The sequence below is a fragment of the Geotrypetes seraphini genome, chromosome 5, assembly GCF_902459505.1.
Source record: "Geotrypetes seraphini chromosome 5, aGeoSer1.1, whole genome shotgun sequence".
NCBI lineage: Eukaryota > Metazoa > Chordata > Amphibia > Gymnophiona > Dermophiidae > Geotrypetes > Geotrypetes seraphini.
The window spans coordinates 133054129-133069036 of NC_047088.1; the positions used below are offsets into that span (position 1 = coordinate 133054129).

At 43.8% G+C, this 14908-nt stretch overlaps 1 protein-coding gene across 6 annotated transcripts in view; it reads left to right on the top strand.

The window, feature by feature from the left end:
* Nucleotides 1-14908, top strand: part of IQCA1 (IQ motif containing with AAA domain 1) — a 1056753-nt gene that overhangs the window by 710583 nt on the left and 331262 nt on the right. For all 6 annotated transcript variants that reach the window (XM_033944078.1, XM_033944080.1, XM_033944079.1 and 3 more), the window contains one exon: nt 8019-8218. In XM_033944078.1, coding sequence (XP_033799969.1) covers nt 8019-8218 — 200 coding nt within the window. The remainder of the gene's footprint in view (nt 1-8018; nt 8219-14908) is intronic.

The window sequence follows — 14908 nt, forward strand, 5'->3', positions numbered from 1 at the left end:
ACGCTAACGCATCCATAGACTAACATGCACGTGTTAGCGTGTAGTGCATGCTAATCGGTTAGCGCATCTTAGTAAAAGAGGACCTTAGAAAGTAAATATTCTGAACTCGTTTTAGATAGGGCTAACTGCACTTAATGTCCCTCTGATTCTATAATTGCTGCCTTATTAATAAAAACTTTGTCAAAGTGTGATTTTAAATTATTTTATTAAATAACAAAAATACTTAGATATCTGGCATGCAGGTTAAAAAAATAGTTATAAATTATTCTAATGATTATTCAAAAATATATTTCTGAAACATTAGAATAAATACAAGAAAGATGTACAAAACCTATCCTTTTTTAAATAATTCTTTATTAAGTTTTCATTCCATATTAATGCATTAAAATGTGTATAAATACATATATTAAACTACACAATTGCATTTTCATCCAGCATAAATGCTTCAAAACTATTATCCCCCCTACCCCAATACAAGAAGAATTCAAATGTAATATTTTAGTGAAAATCGTATTGAACTTATTAGTCAGTGATAATAACAAAATACCCCTCCACCCAACCACCCACCCTCCCTGGATGTGTAACTCAAGTAAGAAATCAGGATAATAATCCGGCTAATAAACTTTAATAAACTTTACCAATGGACTCCAAGTTTATTTAAAAGTCTTATTATTACCCATAAGTTCTGAGATCATTCTCTCGTATTTGTTGCATAAGCATACAGACTCCCACCAGAAGGGAAAATTAAGTCGATCCCAACTTTTCCAATTTTTGGTTACCATTTGCATGGCTATCCCAGTCATGATACGAAATAATTTACTTTTATATTTATCCAAAGGAGGCTTGGAGAACAACAAAGAACCACAAATAACTGCCTCATATGACAGCGGAATACAAGATTCCAAAACCAAATTGATTTGTCCCCATATCGATCTCCAAAAATTGAGTATCAAGGGACAATAGAACAATAAGTGATCCTGTGTCCCTATTTCAAGATGACAGTGGCAGCATCTATTTGACTTTGAACTATCTAACTTTTGCAAACAAACAGGGGTCCCAAAAACTATGTAACAGAAAAAAACAAGTTTGTCCCATAGATGCTAACGCTGTACATATTATCCTCCAAGTCCAAATCCGTGGCCATTGAGTAGCAGAAATCTGCTGCTTATCTCAATGCTCCAAATGTCTTTGAGACTAGTTTTAGGTTTCTTATTCAGATATTAATTTATACCACTTGGCTGCCTGATGCCCTAGCAAATCTGTCTGGAAGCATAAGCCCGACAAGTTATACTGATTTTTTAAGTTGCGCCAATCAGGGAACCCCTTCTGAATGGCCTACTTCAACTGCAACCACTTATATGCTTGAGACTTTGAAATACTGAATGATTGTTGCAGTTGTGAAAAATCAAGCATTTTCCCATTTGATAATGCATCATCTAATGTACGTATGCCTGCCTGCAGACAATGCTTCCAGAGGATCTTAGACTCACCAATTTGAATCTTGGAGCTCAACCATAAGAATTGACACATGGATTGTTGTACTGGTATAGATGTTAAATTATTAATGAATTTTAATGTTTTCAAGGTGGCACAAAGAATACTATTGTATGTTACTCTGAGAAAATTTCCTGAGAAGAGATTATAAAATAGCAACTATATCTTGAGCTAAAATAATACTTGTCCCAGAGTTAGCCAACCCTTAGCAAAGAAAATACCAGTGACTAACTAATCCCATAACTGAAAGAGATTTCACATCCTCACCCTTTCTCCAGCTGTTCAGTCAGTGTTCTATGGCTGGAAATTTTCTCCAGGCTACAAACTTGATTGTGAGCGCACACTAAGACTGGTTCAAGTTAATTCCAGATTATTTCAGTGCACAACAGCAGGTTTCTGTCTGGTAATAGTTCAAAAGATATTCAGCTGCAGAATTATTTCTTATTCTGGCTTAGCACATATATCAGTCTTTCAGCATAACTGATACATTATTCCTTCTCTTTCCAGAGATGTGCTAGCCAACCATGATATCTTCTTCTTTTTCTTTCTATCTCCTTCCACTTCAGGCCCCAATTATTCCTCACTTTCTGATTCTATTCCTTTTCTTTCCCATGCTCAGGTGACCACCTGGCCAATCAGGATTTACCCCAATCAGGGACAGGACCAAAAGAGAGTGAATAAACTTCTTCATTTACCTTCCTCCAAGGCTAGTACAGCATGTTCAGTCAAGATAATAAATAGGACAATATGTCATTACCATGCCTATAACTTGCTCCTGCATACTTTCTCAAGTTGTTCTCTATAGCAAAACAAAATCCATGGCCTCTTTGTTCAAAAGTGCTGATTCGTCAAAGTTCCTTATGGCTCAGCAAAGATGGATTCAGTAAATTGGTGTTAGGTTTACCCAGGCCTTAAGCCTTTAAAAGGATAATGAAGGAACACTCTTATAGTCTATCCCCCCTCCCCCCCCCTTTTGAAGGAGAAAAAACTACAATGGAGTCTATTTCACCTTCAACCTAACAAAAATACAAAGGAATAGGTTAAATTGGGACATATGGTTAAACCTAAGACTTGATGCATTTTGCATAAAAACTCAGTCTCTTTATAATAACACAAATCAGTGGTGATTTCAGGATTAAAATTAAACTTCAGTAAATCATAAAGCCATGGTCTAATAAGTGTATTAATGGACCAAAAGTAATCAAATATGATTGTTAAACTCTGATAAAGCATTATGATAATGTCATAACATATGTAACAAGAATCAAAACTAAATACAAGACTATATAATGTATGCCAAAGTAGAAGTTAGTTAATGATAGTCAATCACAAATTCAACCAAGTAGAAGATTACTCTGGCATATCTGCAACAAAATCTTGTAGTCTCGTTTTAGGAATGGGTAAACAATGAAGCTGATGTTGCTGGAGGAAAACTTCTCAAGTCAAAAAGATGAAGCGCAGGAACAAGATGATTCATAGTCAGGTGGAAATCAGAACAGCCGTATTTAAGAGATGAGGATCATAATTACCAATAACTCTTCGAGACTGCCTTCAACTCCTAACTCCTCTTACCTTTGGGTTCTGCATTTTTAACCCTATATATCATGTTATGTCTGTCTGTCCAAGTTAGATTGTAAGCTCTTCTGAGCAAGAACCGTCTATTACACACTGGGTTGTATACCTTTCAGCACTATATAAAGTGATAAATTGTAGTAGTAGCAACCCCATAGACTCTGGGAGAATCAGTATTGTAGTCAATAACCTGTAGATGAGAACTATCAACAGTAAGTTCAACAGTGTAAGAAGATTTGAGCATAAGAATTTGATCCAATTCCCAGATAAAATCAATAGGATGTACCTTTAGCAGAACTTTCCAGATTCTTTTGGGTAAAGGCAAATGCACTTTGCAAATGTTGACTTTAATGAGCGACATATTCATGGGCAGTGGTAGCACTGGAAAGATTAACATCATTCATCCTGTACAACAAATGAATAAACAACATCATTTTCATACCTGTCATCATTTCAAAAGGAGACACTCCTTTGGAACAATGAGGTGTGGCAGAAATAGCCATCAGTACCAAAGGTAGCTTCATATCCCAATCCTTACCAGAGGTAGACACATGCTTCTTTAGAATTGTAATGATGATATGATTTGCTCTGAAAAGGCCTTCAACCTGGTCTCAAGGCTTTTTTGTTCAAGGTATTGGAGTATATTGGGCTGGGCCCTTGCATGCAGGTATTGGTTAGGGTGCTGTATACGAATCCGCTGGGGTTTATTAAAGTGAATGGTAGCTATTCTGCCCTGTTTGTCTTGTCCCAAAGAAATTGACAGGGTTGCCTCCTTTCTCCCATCCTATTTGCCTTGGCAATTTAACCTCTAGTGCAGCATGTCCATGCCCATGCGGGTATTCAAGGTGTCCAGACTGAGTCTGGGGAATATAAGTTGTTTGTTTGTGGATCATCTCTTATTTACTATTCAGGACCCGGTGACTTCTTTAACAGCAATATTGGGGAAGTTGGATGCCTATGGTGATGTTTCGGGCTTTAAAGTTAATTTGAGTAAGTCAAAGCTGTTGAATATCAATTTGCTGAAGGCCACTATGTTCGTCTTTTCCTTTTCATTGGGTAAAATCTTCTATGTAGTACTTGGGTGTCTATTTTGGGCCTTTGGGTGCCAATCTTTATGACTTGAACTACATTCTCTTATTTCATCAAATACGTAAAGATTTAGATAGATGGGAGGGTATGTATCTCTCATGGATAGGGCATAATTCTCCCGCAACTGTTGTTTATTTTTTAGTCCCTACCAATATGTGTTAACTGGTCTGTTTTGGATGGTTTACAGAAGAGAATTTCTAGATTTATATGTGCTAATAGATATCCCTGGGTGAGCTTTCAGGTTCTTTGTTTGAGCAAGGGAGAGGGTAGATTAGCTGTCCCTAATGTTGTGAAATATTATCAGGTTGCTCAACTGCAAGCTCTTATTGAGTGGCAAGCTCAAAATTGTAAACAATGGGTTGCTATTGAACAAGAGGGACTTGGGCAGATACCATTATTACACTCACTCTGACTCCCTGGGGTTTGGAGGGTAGAGGGCAGTCTTACTTCTGTTCAGACAGCTCTGTGGATATGGAGAGTAGTGCAGGGGCTCCTTTTGGAGGGCAGAGGGTACTCTTGGTTTACCCTTTTGAAGTATATAATCCTGAGTTTTTGATTGGGTGACCAGAGAGCTGGATCGAGGACATATGCTAGATGTAATTTACTTGGATTTCAGCAAAGCCTTTGATACAGTTCCTCATAAGAGGCTGTTGAACAAACTTGAAGGGCTGAAGTTAGGACCCAAAGTGGTGAACTGGGTCAGAAACTGGCTGTCGGACAGACGCCAGAGGGTGGTGGTTAATGGAAGTCGCTCGAAGGAAGGAAAGGTGACTAGTGGAGTCCCTCAGGGTTCGGTGCTGGGGCCAATCCTGTTCAATATGTATGTAAGTGACATTGCTGAAGGGTTAGAAGGAAAAGTGTGCCTTTTTGCAGATGATACCAAGATTTGTAACAGAGTAGACACCGAAGAGGGAGTGGAAAATATGAAAAAGGATCTGCAAAAGTTAGAGGAATGGTCTAATGCCTGGCAACTAAAATTCAATGCAAAGAAATGCAGAGTAATGCATTTGGGGATTAATAATAGGAAGGAACCGTATATGCTGGGAGGAGAGAAGCTGATATGCACGGACGGGGAGAGGGACCTTGGGGTGATAGTGTCCGAAGATCTAAAGGCGAAAAAACAGTGTGACAAGGCAGTGGCTGCTGCCAGAAGGATTCTGGGCTGTATAAAGAGAGGCGTAGTCAGTAGAAGGAAGAAGGTGTTGATGCCCCTGTACAGGTCATTGGTGAGGCCCCACTTGGAGTATTGTGTTCAGTTTTGGAGACTGTATCTGGCGAAAGACGTAAGAAGACTTGAGACGGTCCAGAGGAGGGCGACGAAAATGATAGGAGGCTTGCGCCAGAAGACGTATGAGGAGAGACTGGAAGCCCTGAATATGTATACCCTAGAGGAAAGGAGAGACAGGGGAGATATGATTCAGACGTTCAAATACTTAAAGGGTATTAACGTAGAACAAAATCTTTTCCAGAGAAAGGAAAATGGTAAAACCAGAGGACATAATTTGAGGTTGAGGGGTGGTAGATTCAGGGGCAATGTTAGGAAATTCTACTTTACGGAGAGGGTGGTGGATGCCTGGAATGCGCTCCCGAGAGAGGTGGTGGAGAGTAAAACTGTGACTGAGTTCAAAGAAGCGTGGGATGAACACAGAAGATTTAGAATCAGAAAATAATATTAAAGATTGAACTAGGCCAGTTACTGGGCAGACTTGTACGGTCTGTGTCTGTGCATGGCCGTTTGGAGGAGGATGGGCAGGGGAGGGCTTCAATGGCTGGGAGGGTGTAGATGGGCTGGAGTAAGTCTTAACAGAGATTTCGGCAGTTGGAACCCAAGCACAGTACCGGGTAAAGCTTTGGATTCTCGCCCAGAAATAGCTAAGAAGAAAAAAAAAAAATTTAAATTGAATCAGGTTGGGCAGACTGGATGGACCATTCGGGTCTTTATCTGCCGTCATCTACTATGTTACTATGTTACTATGAGTCTGCTCTCAGCAGAGAGAGGGGGGTCTTTGCTACATGGGAAACTAAGGGTCTGGTTTGTGTGGGGCAGCTTTGGGATGCCACCAGGGGGATGATTAGGTCTTTCCCTGAACTTCAGGATAAATATCAGCAACTCTCCCAGAATTTACTGCCTTATTAAAAGAAGTTTGGCAAAGTGTGATTATAAATTAATTTATTAGATAAAAATATTTAGACATCTGGCTTGCAAGTTATAAAAATAGTTACAAATTATTCTAATGATTATTTACAAATACAGTGGTACCTTGGATTACGAGCATAATCCGTTCTAGAAGCATACTCGTAATCCAAAATGCTTGTTTATCAAAGCGAGTTTCCCCATAGGAAATAATGGAAACTCGCTTTGATACGTTTCCACCCCCCGAGGCCAGCGGCACTGCTCAATCCCTCCCCCCATGAGAACCGGCATTGCTCCCCCATGAAGGCCCCCCTTGTGATCCAGCACCCTCCCCCCCGCGATCCGACACCCCTCACCACGATCGGGCACCCTCCCCGCCGCTGCTTACTGTCATATGGGCACCAGCACCGGCATGTCCTGTGCGATGGTGCCGGTGCCCGAAGATCGGCCTCCTCTTCTTGCTAGGCCTTGAGCATGTGCGCATGCTCAAGGCCTGCGAGTTCACATTCTCTCCGTGAACTCGCAGGCCTTGAGCATGCACAGATGCTCAATGTTCAGCAAGAAGAGGAGGCCGATCTTCGGGCACCGGCACCAACGCACAGGACATGCCGGTGCCGGTGCCCAGATGACAGTAAGCAGCGGCGGGGGGGTGCCCGATCGCAGCGGGAGGGTGCCGGATAGCGGGGGGAGGGTGCTGGATCGCTGGAGGGGGCGCTCATAAATCGAGCCATGCTCGGTTTCTGAAGTGCCGATTTTGCAAATGTTTTGCTCGTCTTGCAAAACACTCGCAAACCAAGGTACCACTGTATATTTCTGAAATACGAGGTACTAGAATAAATACAAGAAAGATGTACATAACTTATCTGATATGATGTTATGCTGCAGCAGGCATTTTTGCTCACGGCTCTCATGAGGCAGAAACATAGGAAGATAGCTCCTGCCCTTCTTCACCATTAGACCACCAGGGCTTTACAGGTAAGTTGTGCAGGGGTAAGGTAGGTAGGGCAGTTTAGAGTCGTCCAGGACAGGATATAAGAAGGATTGCTCCTGTCCCAGCTCACTACTGGACAACCAGGGCTTCAGGCAGGCCTGTAGTGGGCATTGGGGGCTGGTAGGAAGGGAAGGAAGGAAGGAAGGAGGGAGGGAGGAAAGGAGAGCTGGATGCAAGACAGGACACTTGAATATAACCCCTCCCTCCCAGTTTATATTCAAGATAACTTTTTTTCTTCCTTTTTGTGGGGAAAAAAGGTTACCTCAGTTTATATTCAGGTCAGTTTATATTCAAGTATATACGATAATTTATTCTTTAAGTACTCTGACCCATTTTGTCTGAGGACCTTGAAAATTAATCATAGAGTTTTAAATTAAGCCCTCTAAGATATTGGTAGCCAGTATAATTTTTGCAGAAAGGATATGATGTGGTCCCCTCACTTGCATCCTTCTATCAGTTGTGCTACAGCATTGTGAATTAGTTGAAGCTGATGCAGACTCTTTATAGTTTGACCAATGTATAGGGCGTTATAGAAGTCTAGTCATGATGTTATCATGGCATTGGCCATTGTGGAAAGACTTGACTTTTCAATATATGGAGAGAAGTTTTGTAGCTGTTGCAGGTAATAGAGACAATTTTAAAAGGGTTTTTTTAACTTACAGAATCAGAATTTTGTTTTCCCATTCTCTGTTTCAATCCTTAAATGAAAGAATACCAATGACATGCTTTTCTCCCTAGGTTCACAAACAGTGCATGAGAAAGCTCCTGTGGTGAAATCCTTGCTTTTGACTGGACCTGCTGGGGTAGGAAAGAAAATGCTAGTTCATGCCCTCTGCACTGAAACAGGAGCCAACCTCTTCAACCTGTCTGCAGATAACATCGCTGAGAAATACCCTGGCAAAAAGGGCTTACGCATGATGCTCCATATAGTCTTTAAGGTTAGCCTTCTTTTCTCTCATTTTCTGTAGTATTTTGTATGTGTCTTAAAAATTCACACTGCTGTACAACTGTAGTAACTAAATTAATATGTAAAAACTGGTGAATGAATCTCACAATAGTTATCGATGCTGCACAATTATAGGCAGGTAAACCTGACTTCAGTGCCAAGCAAAATAGTGGAAGCGGACTGCTGGGTACGATGGACCACTGGTCTGACCCAGCAGCACCAATTCTTATGTTCTTATGTTCTTATTTAATGGGACAGAGTCAGCATGGGTTCAGCCAAGGGAGGTCTTTCCTCACCAATTTGCTTTTGACTTCTTTGAAGGTGTGAATAAACATATGGTAAAGGTGAGCTGGTTGATGTAGTGTATCTAGATTTTCAAAAAGCTTTTGACAAAGTTCCTCATGAGAGACTTCTGAGAAAATTAAGGAGTCATGAGATAGGAGGCAATTTTCAGTTATGGATTAGCAACTGGTTATTGCACAGAAAACAAAGGATAGGGTTAAATGGGCATTTCTTTAGTAACTCTTCAGACCAGCCCAGTTCACTGATGGGCAATAGCTCACCATGACCAGCAGGTGGAGACTGCAACAAAACCTTTTGGCTATAATACAGGTAGCTGTGCTTCTCCCTAATATATTCAGTCTGTTCTCAGTCTCCAATCAGGTGTGGTAAGTTGTTGCTGTCTTCCCTGGGTTAGTGTAGGCCTGTTGGAAGTTATTTAATGGCCTTCTTGTCCCCGTCTGGTGCCAGACTGAGCTTGGGGGGACCCTTTCGAGGGTTCGTCTGACTTCGGGTGTGTCACAATCGACGGGTCACGTCACACTCAACGGGTCATGAGTTGAATCCCTCCCCCATTTGCTCCACCTCCTCAAAATTTTATAGAGGTAACTCAGCTGTAAGCCTTGACACTGATATCAGTGGGACTCAGGTTGAAATCTCTCCTTAAGCAAAATTTTGATGTCACTGCCCTAGCGGTCAAGGTGGCAATGTATGGCGGTCTGGTGGCTCGGGCCTGTTTTCAGTGGGCCAAGCATGTCCTTGACTGGCAGTCTGATGACTGGTTCTTCGTTGAACAGGAAGTAGCCAAAATTGAGATGGGTGCTTCATATCTCTCAGATGCCATGTATGATCTGTTGTGGGTGTCGGCCAAGTCCATGGCTCTTGGGGTGTCCACTCATCGTACCCTGTGGCTCTGGGCTTGGTCGGCGGATGCGACATCTAAAGCTAAGCTGACGAAATTTACCTTTTGGGGGTCTTTCTTGTTTGGTGAGTATTTGGATAAGTTGGTTCAGACCTCTTTCTTGGGCACCATGAAGTAAATGGAATATCAACTCTAAGGTGCCCCATCTTCTGGAAGACTGTGCCAACCCACCTGTGCAGGGTGGCGTTGCTCGGGGACATTTGTGTGATTTCTGCAAATACCGCCCTGGTCGAAGGGCAGCTTCATTTCCTGCCGCCGGGTCTTCCCAGGGCCGTTTCTTTTAGTGCATGCAATATTTTCAAGGTGGGCCATCAGGGAGGGCGTGATCCCTCCACACGTTCCCCCGCCACACGCCCCACCCAATGACTCCTTGCAGACTCTTCCCCTGATGCCGGTGGGTGCCCGGTTATGGGATTTTTACCAGGGGTGGACCAAGATCACAATATATCAGTGAGTCCTGGAGGTGATTCGGGAGAGTTATGCTCTGAAGTTTTCCCATGCCTTGCCAGATCACTTTCTCATTTCTCCTTGTCAGCCGGCATGGAAGAAGCAGGCTTTTTGCCAGATGCTTCAAAGGCTGCTTGATGTGAAAGCTATAGTTCCAGTACCTCCTCAGGAGTGTTGCACCAGTTGATATTCCATTTACTTCGTGGTGCCCAAGGAAGAGGGGACTTTTTGGCCCATCTTAGATCTGAAGGGGGTCAATAGGGCTCTCTAAGTTCCATCTTTTCACATGGAGATCCTGAGATCTGTCATTCTGGTGGTTCAGCTGGGGGAATTCCTGACCTCTCTCGATCTGATGGAGGATGACTTGGGGTTCCGATTCACTCCTCCCATCAGTGGTTCCTTCACTATCAGTTTTGTGTACTTCCTTTTGGTCTGGCTAAAGCTCCATGGACGTTCACAATGATTATGGTGCACAAATAGGGCATTCTGGTTCACCCCTAAACTATGCAAAGTCCTTTCAGGAGAGCTCCAGAGTTACGGCTCCATCTCAGTGCCTGGAGTACCTCGGGGCTCTTTTTGACACCAGCTTGGGAAAGGTATTCCCACCAGAGGCCCAAGTGGTCAAGTTGCAATCGCAGATTCATCTTCTGATGGTTTCTCGGTGTCCTCAGGTGCAGGATTTTCTCCGGGTCTTGGGGCAAAAGGCAGCTTCCCTGGACGTGGTTTGGTGGGCCCGGGCTCACATGCACCTGCTTCAGTATGCTCTGCTGCAGCGGTGGTTGCCCCAGTTGCACTATATGGACTCTCCCATTCTTCTACGGGGGTTGGTTCATCGCAGTTGCCATTGGTGGCTCATTTCTTCCAATCTGATGCAGTTTAGATTAGCCTCAGTGGACCGTGCTTCTCACGGATGCCAGTCTCTTTGACTGGGGAGCTCAATGTCTCAGTCATTTGGCTCAGGACAGCTGGTTGGAGGTCAATCAATGTTCTGGAGACCAGTGCCATCCAACTGGCGTTGCTAGCGTTCCAGCTGCTATTGACAGGCAAGTCTGTTCGAGTTCTCTCATACAAATCTGAGGTGGTGGCCTACGTCAATCATCAGGGGGAACCAGGAGTCATCTGGTGGGACAGGAGGCTGCTCTGCTAATGGTTTGGGCAGAGACTCATCTTCTGAACATCTTGGCTTCCCACATAGCAGGAGTGGAGAATGTCCAAGTGGACTTCCTCAGTGCTAGATCATGAAGAGTGGTGTCTCGGTCCTGCAGCCTTCGAGTTGACTGTGCAGACTTGGGGCCACCCTGATCCTGGACCTGAAGTGCCCCAGTTCTTCAGTCAGCTTAGGGATGTTCAGGCTGAGGGGCTGGATGCTCTGGTACAGCCTTGGCCGGTGGAGGGCCTCCTGTACATTTTTCCTCCAAGGCCAATGGTGGGAAGAGTTCTTCGCTTTGCTCGGCACCCTGGTCACATAATCCTGGTGACTCCAGACTGGCCCAAGCACCCATGGTATGCATATGTGGTTTGTCTCATGGCAGATCCTCTCCCACTGTCACTATCGCCTGATCTTCTGACTCAGGGCTCCATTCCAATGTTTGATCCAGGTATCTTTTGTCTTACAGCTTGGCTCTTAAGAGGGAGCACCTAGGGGAAAAAAGGTTATTCAGATAAAGTAATCTCCACTCTCTTGGGGTCCCGGAGGCTTTCCACTTCTCGGGATTTGGCATATTTTTGAGAAGTGGTGTACTGCAAGTGGAGTGGTTTCCTTTCATGTCTCTTTGCCTTACATTGTGGAGTACTTTCAGGATGGCCTGGACAGTAGCCTGGCCTGGTCTTCTCTCCGGGTTCAACTTGCAGCTTTTCTGCATTTCGCGGTTTGCTGCAGGATAAGCGTTTAACTTCTTATCTGGATGTGGTTCGCTTTTTGAGGGCGGTCAAATTGCTTCGGCCTCCAATGCGACCTTCGGTTCCGGTCTGGAATCTCAATCTGGTTCTGTCCATGCTTGTGCACCCTCCCTTTTGAGCTCCTGGGTTCTTGCTCATTGAAGAATCTTACTCTCAAAGCGGTTTTCCTGGTGGCCATTACTTCTGCAAGACACATTAAGATCAACCCCCGAAGCCCCCCCACGAATATCCCCAACTCCATCCCTGACACACTAGTACTGCCCGATTCGCCAAAAAAATCGGACTCATCAATTCAGCGAACCCCCCCCCCCCCCCAAAAGAGGAAACCCATGATGCAGCCCGTTCAGAGCGCTGCCACTGTTGCTGTTTTTGGAGGCCTCAGAGGTATGGTTTCAGAGTGGGAGGGTCGGTGAGGTCCTGTTGCACAGGGAGATGGGAGGGAGGGATAGAAAGATGCTGCACAAGGAGATGGGTGAAAGGGGAGGAAAGATGCTGCACTTGGTGGTGGGGGGGAGAAAGGAAAGAGGAAGAATTGGAGTGGAGGAGAGGAAGGGAGAGATGATTGTTGTACATGAAAAAAAATGACATCCCCCGAAAATAAGCACTAATACGTTTTTTGTATATTTATTTTTATCAAATCCTTACAAGTTCTAACACTCATACAAGCATCTCAGTGTCGACTTCCAATGCCATTCTTATAATTAAAGATAACACAAGAAGCAAAATCAATGGAATATAGACACTTCCTCAGACCACTATAGTCGTGGGGGAGGAGAAATAGAAAACAAGGGGAGATTTATTATAAAACATTTTAAGAAATTGGCTTAAATGGATTAACCTCAATCAATTCTATTCTTACACTATATGTAGCACCAATGGTTTACTTCTTGAGATTTAAAAAAGATCTTAGGTGTTCAGGCAGAAAAACCACATATTTCAAACCCAGGTATTTAATTATACATTTACATGGATATCCTAGCAAAAATGTAGCGCCTATTTTTCTTGTCTTTTCTCTCATAGTTAGGAAATCTCTTTGTCTCTCCTGAGTTGTTTTTGTCACATCTGGATGTATCCAGATTATTTGACCACAAAAGGGAATTGTAGTTTAAAGTATAACCTCATAATAGAAGTCAAATCCTGTTCAAATACAAAATTAACAATAAAGAGTAGCTCGTTCTTTGACTTCAGAGAGAGAATCTTCAAGAATAGCTGTAATATCCTGAAGGTTATTCCCTTGTTGCATTTGCTTCGTAATCTCTTTTGCAATTCCTGGTGGTTCTACTGTTTCAGTTTTTTTTTAATCTTTAATAAGTGGTAAAAAAAAATAAGCTTTATTAATAGGTGGAATTGTATCCTGAGGAAATTTCAAAATGTCCAGTAGAAACTTCTTAAAAACTTCCAAAGGAGACATACCCAAAACTTTTGGACAATTTAAGACTCTGAGATTCAATCATCGATTAAAGTTTTCAATCTGCTCAATTTTCTGTGAAATGAACTTCTGATCTTTTATCACAGTGGAAATTGTTTCTGTATAAATTTTCTCAATGCATTCTTGATGAATTTTATCTAAATTCAAAGAAAAAACGTCCACTTTTATAACCAACGTCCACTTTTATAACCATTGTCTGTGCTATTTTTCCCACCGTCACATCCAATTTCTTAATAGCCGCTAGAAGTGTCCCCGGTGTTACTGCAGGCTGCTGCTCTGGATTCCCAGGCTTCTCAATATTCCTTTCTCCCTGCAGCTCTTTTGGGGGTGAAGCTTCACCCGGTGCTTGCTCCAGGGACTCCTCTTCTAGCCTTCCGAGGCTCGACTCTGGGCTCCGTGCTTCTTCTGGGCATGGTGGCACATTCGTTGTTGGAGGGGAGTGACACTTCATATTCTAAGGAGTCAAGCGCTCCCCCTTTTGACTCCAATGCAGAATCCAACCTCCTACCATCCAATCGAGAGTTGATGGCAGCTTGCTGCTCCAGTAACTGAGGCATCGTCGGCTGGAACGGGGAAGACGAGAGAGCCGGTAACATCGTGGCTCTCACATTACCCTTTCTTTTCGAATGTGGTATTTTAGGAAAACAGAAGGAATCATCTCAAAAGAAACAAGGTAAGCCACAAAAAGAAAATTGCTGGAGCGGAAAGGACACCTTCACGGTCCGTCTGCCATCTTAACTCCTCTTCTGCCCTAATGCATTTTTTGGAGCAAAAATTAATATAAGACCCGGTCTTATTTTCAGGGAAACGCGGTATATTGTTTGAAGCAATAAAAGATGGTAAATGAATTAATATTTATGATTATTGAGAGCTTCTATACCGTTACTAATGACTGGGGAGTAAATTCAGAGCAGTCTATATAAGCCTCTGCAAAGGCGTTATACTACACTAGTGTTTAAGCCCGTTAGATTAACGGGTGCTAGATGACCGCCTCTCTTGCTTTTGAACCTGGGCAGAGGCAGAGCCGGGGCGGGAGGGAGTGACGGTGGGAGAGCAATTTCAAAGCCTCGGAAGCGGCGGCTCCTTGACCAATCCGTGCTTACAACGTCCCCACACTCGCAGTCTGGCTGGCTCCCCCACCAAAGCCCTTCGCAGTGGCAGCCCCTCCCGCATCCGTCCCCGCGTCCCAAGCCTCTCCGAAGGCCGGCTCCCACGAAAATGGTACCCCTCTGTCCAAAGCCGTGGCGGCAGCCTCCTTCAAGACACATTTCAAATCTGACATATTGTAATCACAAAACAGAAAATAAAATTATTTTTTTTACCTTTTGTTGTCTGGTCATTAGTCATATCATGTAGGGGTCCCAGGCTATGGTTGGCTTTTGATAACTCGCTTGCCAGGGCCCCTTCTTTCTTCTTCCCTCCCTCCATCCCGGCAGCTGAAGACAGGCACCTCCCCCCAGTGGTCTGAGACAGGAGGGAGCAGTTAGGAGAGGGTCTGAGGGCAAAGAGGGGCTCAACAGCGCCCAACCACCTTTCCTTCCCTCCCTCCATGAGGTGCAGTGAATCCACCAATGTTAAAAGGATCCGCGTCGAAATCGGAGCCCTGCCACTGCCGTAGCACGTTCCCCTCTGCCTTGGTCCCGCCCCTTCTCTGACCTATGGGACCGCGGCAGAGGGAACGTGTTACAGTGGCGGCAGGGCTCCAA